This window comes from Macaca nemestrina, chromosome 19 (genome assembly GCF_043159975.1).
Source record: "Macaca nemestrina isolate mMacNem1 chromosome 19, mMacNem.hap1, whole genome shotgun sequence".
In the NCBI taxonomy this organism is placed as follows: Eukaryota; Metazoa; Chordata; class Mammalia; order Primates; family Cercopithecidae; genus Macaca; species Macaca nemestrina.
This window is the reverse complement of record NC_092143.1, coordinates 83,167,544-83,181,222: the sequence shown is the minus strand read 5'-3', so window position 1 is coordinate 83,181,222 and position 13,679 is coordinate 83,167,544. Positions and strand designations below refer to the sequence as shown.

Sequence of the window (13,679 nt, the reverse complement as noted above, 5' to 3'; positions counted from 1 at the left end):
TAGACAATAAAACTCCAATGTTCCTTAAACTAAAATGAATAGGCTAGGTGAGGTGGCTCACGCCTATAATCCCAGCACTTTGGGAGGCCAAGGTGGGATGACGGATTGAGCCTAGGAGTTTGAGACAGCCTGGGCAAAAAGTGAGACCCCTCACTTCGAAAAATTTTAAAAAAAAATAGCCAGGCCATGGTGGCGTGCACCTGCGGTCCAAGCTACTCAAGAGACTGAGGTCGGGGGATTGCCTGAGCCCGGGACTTCAAGGCTGCAGTAAGCCATGATCATGCCACTACACTCTAGCCTGGGCAACAGTGTGAGACCCTGTCTTAAAAAATAAAAAAATAAATAAAATGAATAGCTCTTAATCCTTTGCATATTAAGAAGTACTAGAGATATGACAGTATTCAAGGAAAGGTGTCTTTGAAAATTAGAATAGTTATAACAATTATGTCACCTATGTGATTACCTCATAAGACACATGAAATACTGTTCAGAGCACCTCTGTCTCTCTAGCCCTGATAAGAGGTTAAACCCTTGACAATTCCTGACAGAACTGAACCAACAAGCATATTACTAGTTTTAACCATTTTATCACAATTTCTATCAAGTACATTCTCATCTTAAAATATTTTAGAAAATATTCTAATGTTGACTGACTAGGTTGAAAGTCAACATCTGTGCATTCTAAATGTTAGTCTACATACTGACTTTCTACCTTTTAAATAAATGTAATATTTTTGCTCACATCTCCTAATTTTTGTTTGGGTTTTTTGTGAGATAGTGAAAGGAGAGTAAGCCTTAGCAACTATCTTAAATAAAATACATTCTGTTTTTATAAGGCAAGAGATTTGTGTATTTTACAATATATTTTATTACATAACCTACTTGGATAATAATTACAAAAGCTTTAAACAGTAATTCCAAGTAGTGAAAGGCAATTTCCTTTAAAAAAAAAAAAAAAAAAAAGACCAAAAAGTCCACATTGGGTTTTGCTGCTTTATACACAGGAATGATTTATTTTACATACTAGTCAGTTGCAACATTAGCCTGTAAAATGAAATCCATTTTCTAAGGTCTCAAAGACAGAATCAGCTTCGTAAGAATATGCTTTCACATTAGCCAGTCTGATAAAGCATAAACAACTTAAGACTATGGTAACAGTTCAAAATAAAATTTACAAAACAGGCACTTTGAAGTCAGCTACTGTGTGTAACTTCACAGTTAACGTTACTTGGACATATCTCATTTCATCAAAGGTTATCACCCAGGGAAGCCAACGTTCCTTTGATGGAGACGCACAAACAGATTTAGGTTCGAAACACCGTATTCCAGTTGTAATACATGCAAGACAGACCCTAAGTTAGAAAAATCTTCTGAAAGAAAGTGAAGAAAAACAAAAAGCAGCCAGAAATGAAAGCATTTACAAGCACTTGAATAAGGCCTTTCAATGTTAAATCAGTGTTTTAAACCCCTTCATTCTCAGGTAAGGGATTAAGAGGCCGAGAGAGATATCGTCTGCGAGGGTGAGGATACTGGAGGTTGGCAGTGTCAGCATCGCAAGAGTGCTCTACCAGAGGAGGAGGAGGAGGAGGAAGGAGCTGGGCATAACTGGACCATCTCGATCCAGCCCGTGGGGAATCCAGAGGGGGAAAGAAATACCTGAAACAATGAAGACAGGAACAAAACACCAAACAAAACAAAAACAGGGAAAAAAAAAAAAAACACAAGAAAAAGAGAAAAGTAGTAAATACAGAGAGAACCAAAGAGGAGAAAACACATGCTAGAAAAAAAAAAAAAAAAAGCTTTAGTATATTCATGCCAAAACTAACAGAACATAATAGCACAAATCAAGACCCTTACTCAAATCAAGATTGCTTAAGCAAGTATAGAAACTTGAAAGGAATACAATCTGTTAAACTTAAAATGTCAAAAAAAATCAATATAAATGTTACAAAGAAAAACATTAATTTTATAAATTCAAAACACTTTCTAATCTCTCAGAAACATCTGATGCTATTCTGTACATTTACAAATCTAATAAGCTTTTTGTCTTAAGCAATGGTTCACTCACAGCAGCAAGCACACATTTTTTAGTGCATACATGATACTGGGAACACACACAGTATGGCTGGCTACTGCAACATGCGTTTGAACAACTACAAACACTGAACACTTATTTTTCTGCAAAAGCCTTAGGATAGCTACCAAATTTTGAGAAGTGAAAGGACTCACAGAATGACCGTGCCCTACTGTTACTCTTCTTCCATTTTGTAACTTACCCGTAACACTTACACATTTTAGCAAGCTTAAATATTTATAGCTTTGTTATCAAGGTCAGAGCTTTACAGGATATGAACTAATTTAAACAGCCAACTAAATTAAGAAAATCTTGAGACATGGAATGCTGACATTAATTTACATGCACAATTTTAGTAAAATTTTAATGGCTTCTCTTAATAGTGTGTGTCCAAATTTTGATTTGAAGGAAACTAAGCCATGGGATAAATAACACCATAAAAATATACAAATGTATATAAGAAACATTTATCTCTTTAGTGACTATGAATTAAAAACTTATAAAAAAGTGTTTCCATCTTACTTCCAAATTGTAAATGAAACAATACCAAATGCTTAACCTGGCTACAACTGTACAGTCAAGTTCCTTCATTTTACTATTACTACTTTACTAATTCACTCCTTTACTAATATTCTTTAAATACTACAAGGAAATGACAGAGTTGTACTGAATGTCATGTATAAAGCAATTCTACAAAAAGTAAATCACTCAAAACAATCTTTATAAAAAATATTTATTCAATCTTCAAATTAAAATTATAAAAGTTCATTTTAAGCTGTTTTAAGAAAGCAAAAGAAATATGTCTATATTTTCCAAATGAAGTAAAGTGGTATTTCCCCTCCTCCCAACTACTTAGATAAGAATGGTAACAACCCTTTTAATCTTTAAACCCAAATTAGTTTCAGGAATATTTCAAAAAATTGTTTTGGTGACAATGTCTCAACAGAAAGCCTCTCCATTTATATTTCAAAAGTTTCAAATAGTGTCAATAAACTGACTAGTACAAAAAAATATACACTGTATTTTTAAAGGCCTTTAGGATTGCGTTTAGTAGTAAGCAGGCTGCTGGTGTATCTTGGGAGAGGTCAAACGGCGCTGGGGAAGGGGAAAAGGAGCTCGCTTTCCATTCCTGTGTGCATGCAACAAGCAGCAAAACAGCAAAGTTACTCCAGTTAGCTTGTACTCAGCTGTGCTTTCTGTTAAAGGACATAATACAAATGGAAAAGGGAAATGCATCACAGATCTAACACAGATGGTTATCGGCACAATAAGAATACAGATCAAAAAACAGAAGCTATTTACAAAAGAAAATACGCAGTACAGGCAGTGACCAAGAACCAGCCTTAAAAAATCAACTCTACTTATTTGTTTCATGAAATAATCTTTATAATCTGGTATCTTCCACGGTAACCTGAAATCGTTCTGATGCACATACTTAAAACCTCGAAATCAAAAGCAGGACTTCTTTATAAAAACATAACAATATAAAAATAGCTGAAATTTTAAATACAATTTTCTTATTTTATTTAGGATAATAACAGGACAGTCCATTAGGCTGTGTTTTGACGTTTCCTGAATTCTATCCCAAATTATTCACAAAGACATATTAAAATAATTTTATCTTAAAATTCACATATTTAAAATTTGAACATGAAAACAAAAGGATGACTCTTTAGATGACATCAAATATTCCTTATTATGATACACAAGAATGTAACATACGCTATTCTAAAAATCAATCTCAGGTTTTATTATTTCCTCTTATTTCCATTAAACTTTAAACACAAAAGCCAAATAATTTAATGTACTCTCTTCTAAAAAGCCTTAATAAATGTATTTTATTTAACATCGCAGTTTGACCTAATGCAAAGACCACACTACAAGCAGTGAAAAACACTAATGTTCATTTGGACTAAAACCCTCACTATTAAACCAGATAACCTTCCTCTCACTGTTGCAGAAGTGAAGTTGAATCTTAAACCTGTAACATTTCTACCGATAGACCACTAAAGCTTCAGAATATAATGTAATGACCTCATAACCTACCTGCAAATGTTATGACCAAGTAAGCCAAATACAGAGGTAACGAAATGAACTCTTAAATGCTAATATAATCACATGTGAACATTTCCACTCCATCTTATAATCCAGGAAATAATCCACCTTAAGTAGAGCTACCAGAATGATTTAAAACAAAGAGAATTTCCAGTTTTCCCATGAACAGCCTACCTGCCAGCAGAAGATCCATTTAATGAATTCTGAAGACTTGGAATATTTGAACCTAGGGAAGGATTTGAGTTTCCCTGCTGAGAACTCCCATTGACTGGGCTCCCATTACCTTTCAAAATACCAGTACACTTCCAATTGTCCATATAATTAGCTGAAAGGAAAATAATCAAATACATTAACGTGATTAATACCAATGCCTAAGGGCACAAATCCGTACCCATGTCCTTAAACTACAATTAAAGAAATGAGGGAGAGGCTAGGGGCTACATTTCTTTCAGGATAAACATTAAAGACACTTTTTAAATGGAAGACATATTGTCTTAGTTTTAACAAATTTTTAGAAGTTTTCAAAGTATCAATAACTTTAAAAATATAAAGCTTTCACCACCCATGTTACAGATAATAGCAGAGACAATTTTCTGAGCTACCGTATTATCACATTATGAAATTAATATTAAAATCTCCATTATAATATTAAAGTCTTCATTATAATGAATTTCACTTACATATGTAAGGTAATGAAATTGTCTTCTTAATTATGCAAGTATAAGTTGTATGGGTACCTAATGTCTTCTGAAATGGATGTAGGTAAAAAACCTTTGGAGATTGAGTGGCTTATCCAAAATGGCCTTATTAGTTTGAATGCAAAATTGGTCTCTGAAGACAATGAGCCCAAGAAAATCAAGTTAGGCAGCCTGCTGGGGAGCATGGCAAGGTGGTCCTGACTAAAGCCCAGAGGCAGAAAAGGACAGCAAAGCCCTTGAAATCAAATTACACTGAAGAAAGGAAGGTCTGAGCTGGTTTTGCCAAAGCCCAAAATCGAACATGGGAGGCCCTCAAGCTTACCCAAACTGCACTTTGGGAAACAGGAACTGCTAAAGAGTAAATAAACTAAGACAGCTATAATTTTGAATGCTAAGTATGGGACACCATTCATTATGGTGGTGCACAAATCACAGAAATCTCTGCCCAACAGATAATCATCCAAAAAGCAGTGCAGAACCACGCTCCAGAGACCACAGCCAGTGCCAACTGTCCAGACCTTCTCACTCAGCCTGGCACTTATAAAAAGCTTACAATCAGGGCCCCAAGGCTCTTAACTTCTGCAAGCTGCACAAAGCAGGGAAGATACTGGATTTTCTCCTATTAAGGACTGATTGTCTAAAGTAATCTATTTGATAAAATAAGAGCGACTATAGTCCTAGCCTGAGTCTGTAGAGCAGTCAAGTAAGGTACATATATGACAACTGGTATCTTTTTACTGGAGATACTGCATATTCTGTTGTAATTACTTTAGTTTTAAAAGTTGCTCTGTTCCATATAACTTGAAAAACAATTCAGTGATTAACTGCTATGAACTAGGTAAACTGATGTTCAAAATAACATAAATTAATATGACATTAAAAGTAACCGTAAAAGACCATTTTTTAAAAATATTTCAGAGTTTACATTTTTAAGTAAAAACTCCAGAGCAGAAATATAAACCAACAATTACGCCTCCACTGAAATCTTACCTTTCCACAATCTTACACAGCCATCATCTCCTGAAGATGCTAGCACTGTTCCTGTTATATTCCAACTCACTCGCCAGACCTGAGAATTATGATTATCAAACTGAGCCACTATATGGATTTCAAACTTTGTTGGCCCACCAGAGGAAGTCAGTTCTTTCCTGTTAATAAAAAACATTTTCTGAGGCATTCTAAGCAAAGTTTTAAAATACACACACACACACATATAAAATTCTAAATTAGTACAAGTGGTCTCACCACCACATCACTTTATAATAATGTACTCATCTGCATAAACCCCACCCTTGGCCCTTGAGCTGGGCCAATGTCATTTCCATTTAACTCGCCAAGGCCTGGAGTGATCCCAGCACATAAACGATATTCAGTGACTGTTTCATGGAAGAAAGAAACAACAAAACAGGATGATTTTATTCTCCCACACAAGGCCGAGGAATAAAACAGATGACAATAATTAATTTTAAAAGGCAGGGCAAGGCCAAGTGCAGTGGCTCACACCTGTAATCCCAGCACTTTGGGAGGCCAAGATGGACAGATCACTTGAGGACAGGAGTTCAAGATCAGCCTGGCCAACATGGCGAAACCCCGTCCCTACTAAAAATACAAAATAAAAAATTAGCCAGGCGTGGTGGCGGGCGCCTGTAGTCCCAGCTACTCAGGAGGCTGAGGCATAAGAATTGCTTGAACCTGGCAGGCAGAGGTTGCACTGAGCCAAGATCATGTCACTGCCGTCCAGCCTGGGCGATGAAGCGAGACCTTGCCTCAAAAAAAAAAAAAAAAAAAAAAAAGGGCAGGGCAGCAAGTAGGAAAGAATGAAAGAACAGAAAGAAAAGAACTGGAATTCACAATTCAAAATTAAAGTTAAATATGTTATTCACAAGACTGTATCAATACTAATTTAGTTTTCCCTAAATAGACTGCCGCTTGTCATTAAATATTTATAGAATATCAGTTATATTCGGAGAATTGTTAGTATTAGCCTAAATAAAGCACAATTAAGAGAATATAAATCTACTCTTTACTCAATTCCTCTTTCCAAAAAGACATATATTTATATATAAAATGTTCATTCAATAATCCATTCTTCAAAAATGACATTAATTTAAAAGTAATTGTAAAAGACCATTTTTAAAAAATATTTCAGAGTTTACATTTTTAAGTAAAACTTCCAGAGCAGAAATATAAACCAAATCATAGTTACCTCTACTCTCTCCTCCACAAACAAAGGTAATCAGGAGGCAAGAGTATTTTCAAATTCATAAATGCTTCGAAAACTCACCTCACAGGTTTTAATGTAAAAATTCTCACATCTTTGGTTGCTATTGCTAGAATATGGAAAGATCTTCCCAAGTTTGGAGCGAATGCAATATCATGAACGGGATCAGTGACTGTCATAAGAGTTTCAGCTTTTGCATATTTCCTAATGGAAAAACAAACAATTTAAACATTTTAGAAATAAAATGTACAAAGATGCACACATCACTGCATCGCACCTTTTTCATACTGCTCGCAGTCATGTAGCGCTCACCTCTGTAGTGGGCTCAACAGTGGTCCTGACCCCCAGAACCTGTGAACGTAACCTTATTCAAAAAAGGTCTTTGAAAACGTAATTAAGGACCTCAGAATGACATCCTAGATTTAGGGTGGGTCCTAAATCCAATGTGCAGTAAGTATCCTTAAAAAAGAAGAGGAGGGACGTAGAGACACAGAGGAGGCGGCCATGTGAACACAGAGGCAGAGATTGGAGTCATGCTGCCACAAGGCAAAGAACTGGAGCCAGCAGGAGCTGGACTAGACCAGGAAGGATTCCAGAGGAAGCACAGCCCCGCCGACACCTCGATTTCAGACTTCCGGCCTCCAGAACTGAGGGAATACATTCTGTGTTAAGACACCTGATTTGTGGTAATTTGTTATGGTAGCCCTAGGAAATTAATACAACCTCCCATGTTTCCTCCTCTGATAATGTACACTGAGCTTGAAATGGTTTAATAAAAATTTAACTAGAATAAGGTCTTGGCTGGCCACAGTGGCTCACACCTGTAATCCCAGCATTTTGGGAGGCTGAAGTGGAAGAAATGCTTCAACCCAGTAGTTCAAGACCAGCCTGGGCAACACAGCAAGACCCCACCTCTACACAAAACACAAAAATAGCTGGGCGTGGTGGTGCACACCTGTAGTCCCAGCTGCTTAGGAGGCTGAGGTGGGAGGATGGCTTGAGCCCAGGAGGCAGAGATTGCAGTGAGCTGAGATTACACCACTGCACTCCAGCCTGGGCAACAGAGTGAGGCTCTGTTGCAAAAAAAAAAAGAAACCCGAGATGGCTGCACTCTTGCTGAGACGTGTTGGTTGTCATTACCTCCAAGCCCACTTTGGCCCTCAGCTCTGTATCAGAAATGCTGTTCCCGTGGGAACCACGGCAAAAGAAGAGATAAGAGCGGTTCTGGAATAAGAATATAGGTTCAAACCGTCCTGTGCCTCCCCACATCACTATCTACAGATGGTCTCTTCCCGTGGTGATGTCCATCTGCCGCCGTGGCACTGGTATTGCTTTCAGTGCAGGAGTCTCTCTTTTTGGCACGTCGGCCCTGTTACTCCCCGGGAACTTTGAGTCTTATTTGGAACTCGTGAAGTCCCTGTGTCTGGGGCCAGCACTGATCCACACAGCTAAGTCTGCACTCGTCTTCCCTCTCACGTATCACCCCTGGAATGGGATCCGACACTTGATGTGGGACCTAGGAAAAGGCCTCAAGATTCCCCACGTATACCAGTCTGGAGTGGCTGTCCTGGTTCTTACTGTGTTGTCCTCTATGGGGCTGGCAGCCATGTGAAGAACGGAGGTTTCCAGCATCATCTTCCTACACGTTACATTCACCCATCTTTCTGTTTGTCATTCCTATCTCCAGCCTGGGAAAAGTTCTCCTTATTTGTTTAGATCCTTTTGTACTTTCAGATCCCCGCGGAGCAGTAGACTACCTTGTAGATTATAATCGTGGAAAAGGGTCTAGTTTTCCCCTTGTTTCTAAAAATGGGGTGGCTGCAAAAACTCCCCTTTTTTGCCCACAGCTTGCCTACTCTCGGCCTAGCAGCAGTTATTCTCTCTCCATACTGGGCTTTGATTTGTGCTGAGGGTCAGCTCTTGGCTCCTTCTTCCTGAAACAGTGGAAACGATGCCAGCTCTGTGGCTTCTGCCCTGGGGATGAGGGATGAGGCTTTGGGTGCCACTGCCTGTGGGCTGCTGGCTTAAAGGACAATTCTGTTCTTTGCTGAGAGCCCAGGCCATTAACACCTACGCAGTGTTAATGAAAGAAGAGAAGTGGTGGGAGGGGAATTAGTCTGTCCCAGCTAGAGGGAGATAAAGAGGGCTACTTAGTTCTTGGAGCAGCTGCTTGTGAGGAGAAAATATATAGCTTTTGACGCAAGAAGAAAATCCAGAAAATTATCACTGAACATATTGTTATTTCTTTTTCTTGGACTTCCAGAACAGCTTCTTAATTTTATACTTTCTCATCAAAGTCATGTACCATTTTTTGAAACTGAATTAAAATACTCATTTAAAAAAAAAAAAGGAATAAGGTCTTGATTTATTAGCCACTGACACCTTTCTTAGGAAAAGAGTAATGCATTGCCTAAGTATTTCAGTGTAAATAAAAAAGTAAAGCTGGTAACAGGAATTGAGGTTTTTTAGATTTTCCGTTTTTTTTGAGACAGAGTTTCGCTCTTGTGCTGGAGTGCAATGGTGCGATCTCGGCTCACTGAAACCTCCGCCTTCTGGGTTCAAGTGATTCTCCTGCCTCAGCCACCTGAGTAGCTGGGATTACACGTGTGCACCACTACGCCCGGCTAATTTTGTATTTTTAGTAGAGACGGGGTTTCACCATGTTGATCAGGCTGGTCTCGAACTCCTGACCTCAGGTGATCCACCTGCCTCTGCCTCCCAAAGTGCTGGGATTACAGGCGTGAGCCACTGCGCCCAGCAGGAATTGAGTTAGGTGATAATAAAAGGAAACTATGCAAAGGCTATTTCATCTTTGCAATTCTATTTCTTTACGTAGAAACACAGAATAAGAGATAATGAAGGCAGTGGTAGATAAGAGTTTTCTACTAGGTTCTTCTAAGATTGAATATCCCGGACAGAACCGCAGCACGAAACCCTGAGTGCAGGAGACTGGGTGGAGAGATCTCCCCATCCCACCTTTCTACTACCTTCTTCTAAAATAGTGGCGCTTCCAGCGTTTTGTGCTTGACCTTCTTCTCACCCCAACATTCTTCCTAAAATATCTACCAAGTTGGTACACACCTCAAGGTTCTCTCCTTGACCTTTCTCACCCATCCAATCACCCTAAGCAATCTCATCCACATCCTTCTTCTACTGTGTGGTCTGCAGTCGCCTGGAAACTTCTGGGACATCCAGAATCTCAGCCCCTTCCCGGGGCCTACACAAGCAGAACATGCATTTTTTTTTTTCTTTTTTGAGACAGAGTCTCACTCTGTCGCCCAGGCTGGAGTGCAGTGGCTGGATCTCAGCTCACTGCAAGCTCCACCTCCCAGGTCCACGCTATTCTCCTGCCTCAGCCTCTCAAGTAGCTGGGACTACAGGCGCCCGCAACCACACCCGGCTAATTTTTTTTTTTTGTATTTTTTAGTAGAGACAGGGTTTTACCATGTTAGCCAGGTTTCAATCTCCTGACCTCATGATCCACCTGCCTCGGCCTCCCAAAGTGCTGGGATTACAGGCGTGAGCCACTGCGGCCGGCCAGAATACGCATTTTAATAAGATCCCCAGATGATTCACACAGACACTGAAGTTTCTACACTCATGGTTTCAGTACCTATAAACCAGTAATTCCTAAATCTATCCCCTGCAATTCAGGACCTTCTACCAAAGGCCAGAAACAGGACAGAGGGAGCTAAGAGCACACATGCTGCAGCCAAAACGTATTTGAATCCAGGCTGTAACTTGACCTTCAGCAAGAAGTTCTCCATAAAGTGGGAGTAACACCAGTACTGTGGCAGAGAGATTCTAAGAGCTCCCATGACCCGCACCTCCTGGCGGTCACGCCCCTGTAAAGGCTCCTCTCCATGAGTGTGAGTGCGGCCCATGGTTTGTTTTCTACCCAGGGGAAGGAACATGGCAAGGGGGCGGGACAACACTTGTGTGACTGCAAGGCACAAGCCTGTGACGCCTGCCTTGTGAGAAGACTCTCCCGCTTTCTGGCCTTGCAGAAGCAGCTGCCACGCTGTGAGGACACAGGGAGGGTCTCGTGGCAGGAATGCAAGTGCTGCCAACAACCAGGTGAGCGCCGAAGTGGACTCTTTCCCAGTCTGGGCTGACTCTCGACCCACAGACACTGAAATACCGAATCTGTACTGTTGCAGCCACTGGGTGATAAGGCCGTTGTGCAGCAACAGACAACTAATCTCAGCTATTCTACCCATCCGCCTTTACACATTCCAACCTGGATGTTCCAAAAGCACCTCAAACGTATGTCTGAAATAAACTGTGCTGACCACATTCACTCCCCATCTCAACGAGTGGTACCACCATCGGCCAGGTCAGAAACCAAGACTCACGTGACCTACAGCTGGTGCCTCCTAGACAAGTCTCCCTGGTCCCTCTTCATCCCACGGACAGTGCACGTCCACATTCCACACCACCGTGGGCTACTGCGTTCATCCCTGAGTCCCTGCTCCCCGCTGAGTCCCTGATCCTCCCTGAGTCCCTGCTCCCCTGAGTCCCTGCTCCGAGTCCCTGCTCCCCCCCGAGTCCCTGCTCCCCCCCAGTCCCTGCTCCCCCCCGAGTCCCTGCTCCCCCCGAGTCCCTGCTCCCCCGAGTCCCTGCTCCCCCGAGTCCCTGCTCCCCCGAGTCCCTGCTCCCCACCGAGTCCCTGCTCCCCACCGAGTCCCTGCTCCCCCCGAGTCCCTGCTCCCCCCCGAGTCCCTGCTCCCCACCGAGTCCCTGCTCCCCTCCGAGTCCCTGCTCCCCCCCGAGTCCCTGCTCCCCACCGAGTCCCTGCTCCCCACCGAGTCCCTGCTCCCCCCTGAGTCCCTGCTCCCCCCTGAGTCCCTGCTCCCCCCTGAGTCCCTGCTCCCCATCCACACGGCTGCCAAAGTCATCTCCCTAAAAGGTAAATACAACCTGGTAACTCTACTGGACCCTGCGAAAGTCCAAATGCTGCCACGATGGAAACCAGATTGGCAAGCAGCACTCCCCAAAATCTGCCTGCCCTGCTGGCCTGCCCCTCCTCTGCCCCTCCCCTGCCTCTCCCCTGCCTTAGCCTCCCCCGCCACCACCTCACCAGGCCCAACCCCGTGCCCTTGTCTTTGTTCCTGCCTCCTCTCTGACTGCAGAACACCCTCTGTCTTTCGACTAATCTCAAACATCACCAGCTCCCACCTGACACTTCCTGCCCTGCCAGTCAGGTACGTGCTGCCATCTCTAGCAGATCACCATCCTCGTCCATATCCTAGGTGCTGTGAGCTCCTTCAGGTCTTAATACAGTCCCTGCTGCTTATGAAATGTTGAAAAAGTGAGATTTTTTTCCTTACCTGAGGCAAGCTATATATTGTAATTAATTAAGGTGGTCGGGCACAGTGGCTCATGCCTGTAATCCCAACACTCTGGGAGACAGAGGCAGGAGGATCACCTGAGGTTGGGAGTTCAAGACCAGTCTGACCAACACGGAGAAACCGCGTCTCTACTAAAAATACAAAAATAGCTGGGTGTGGTGGCGCACGCCTGTGATCCCAACTACTCGGGAGGCTGAGGCAGGAGAATTGCTTGAACTGGGGCGGCGGAGGTTACGGTGAGCCAAGATCGTGCCATTGCACTGCAGCCTGGGCAACAAGAGCGAAACTTCGCCTCAAAAAAAAAAAAATAATAAAAATAATTAAGGTTATCTAAAGCTTCTCCTATCAGGAGGAGCCAAATAAGATCCTCAATGAGAGTGTGTATGAAAGGAATGAACAAAAAAGACTTTGTTTCTGGTCCTGACTCCGGACCTTAGACTAGCCATTCACTCTGTTGGTCTCGGTTTCCTCATTTGTAAAATAGTGTTAATGAAAATCTGTCTCCCCCACTTACAGGGTGGTGGGTAGGATTCAAACTTCATAATACATATAAAAATGCCCTGTAACCTATAAAAACACATGGCACTTCTATTATCACTATCAATGCTAGATCTGTTTCAGTATTTTCACTTACAAATACAAATAAGTATATCGAACATTGGCTAATTTGGCAAATGTCTCCTGTCTACTAAATGGTGATACTACTTAGAAAAAGATAAACAGGCTGGGCGCGGTGGCTCACACCTGTAATCCCAGCACTTTGGAAGGCTGAGGTGGGCGGATCACAAGGTCACGAGATCGAGACCATCCTGGCCAACATGGTGAAACCCCATCTCTACTAAAAATACAAAAATTAGCTGGGCGTGGTGGTGGGCGCCTGTGGTCCCAGCTACTCGGGAGGCTGAGGCAGAGAATCACTTGAACCCAGGAGGCAGAGGTTGCAGTGAGCCAAGATTGTGCCACTGCACTCCAGCCTGGGCGACAGACTGAGATTCTATCTCAAAAAAAAAAAAAAAAAATTAGGTAATTTCTATTTCCCTGTATTTTCTTTCAGAACTAACTGCAAGTTATTTATCTTTTTACTCCAATCTTATTTACGAGATACATTTTCTTTTCCTATGTTTTAGAATTTTTTTTTTGACACTGCTGGAGTGAAGTGGTGCAATTTTGACCTACCGCAGCCTCGACCTCCCAGGCTCAGGTGATCCTCCCACCTCAGCCTCCCAAGTAGCTGGAACTACAGGCGTGCGCCACCATCCCCACAGCTAGTTTTTGTACCT

At 41.9% G+C, this 13,679-nt stretch overlaps 1 protein-coding gene and 1 pseudogene across 3 annotated transcripts in view; one reads left to right on the top strand and one right to left on the bottom strand.

The window, feature by feature from the left end:
• Positions 1-979: 979 nt before the first annotated feature.
• Positions 980-13,679, bottom strand: part of LOC105478936 (SEH1 like nucleoporin) — a 39,056-nt gene continuing 26,356 nt past the window's right edge. For 2 of the 3 annotated variants that reach the window (XM_011736681.3, XM_071085730.1), the window contains 4 exons: positions 7,112-7,252; positions 5,818-5,975; positions 4,304-4,454; positions 980-1,656 (listed from right to left, as the gene is read on the bottom strand). In XM_011736681.3, the coding sequence (XP_011734983.2) occupies positions 1,461-1,656; positions 4,304-4,454; positions 5,818-5,975; positions 7,112-7,252 (646 nt within the window). In that variant the 3' untranslated portion in view covers positions 980-1,460. Of the gene's footprint in view, positions 3,271-4,303; positions 4,455-5,817; positions 5,976-7,111; positions 7,253-13,679 lie in introns of all 3 variants that reach the window. The other variant, XM_071085731.1, reaches the window with a different exon arrangement.
• Positions 8,150-8,691, top strand: LOC105478935 (succinate dehydrogenase cytochrome b560 subunit, mitochondrial pseudogene; annotated as a pseudogene).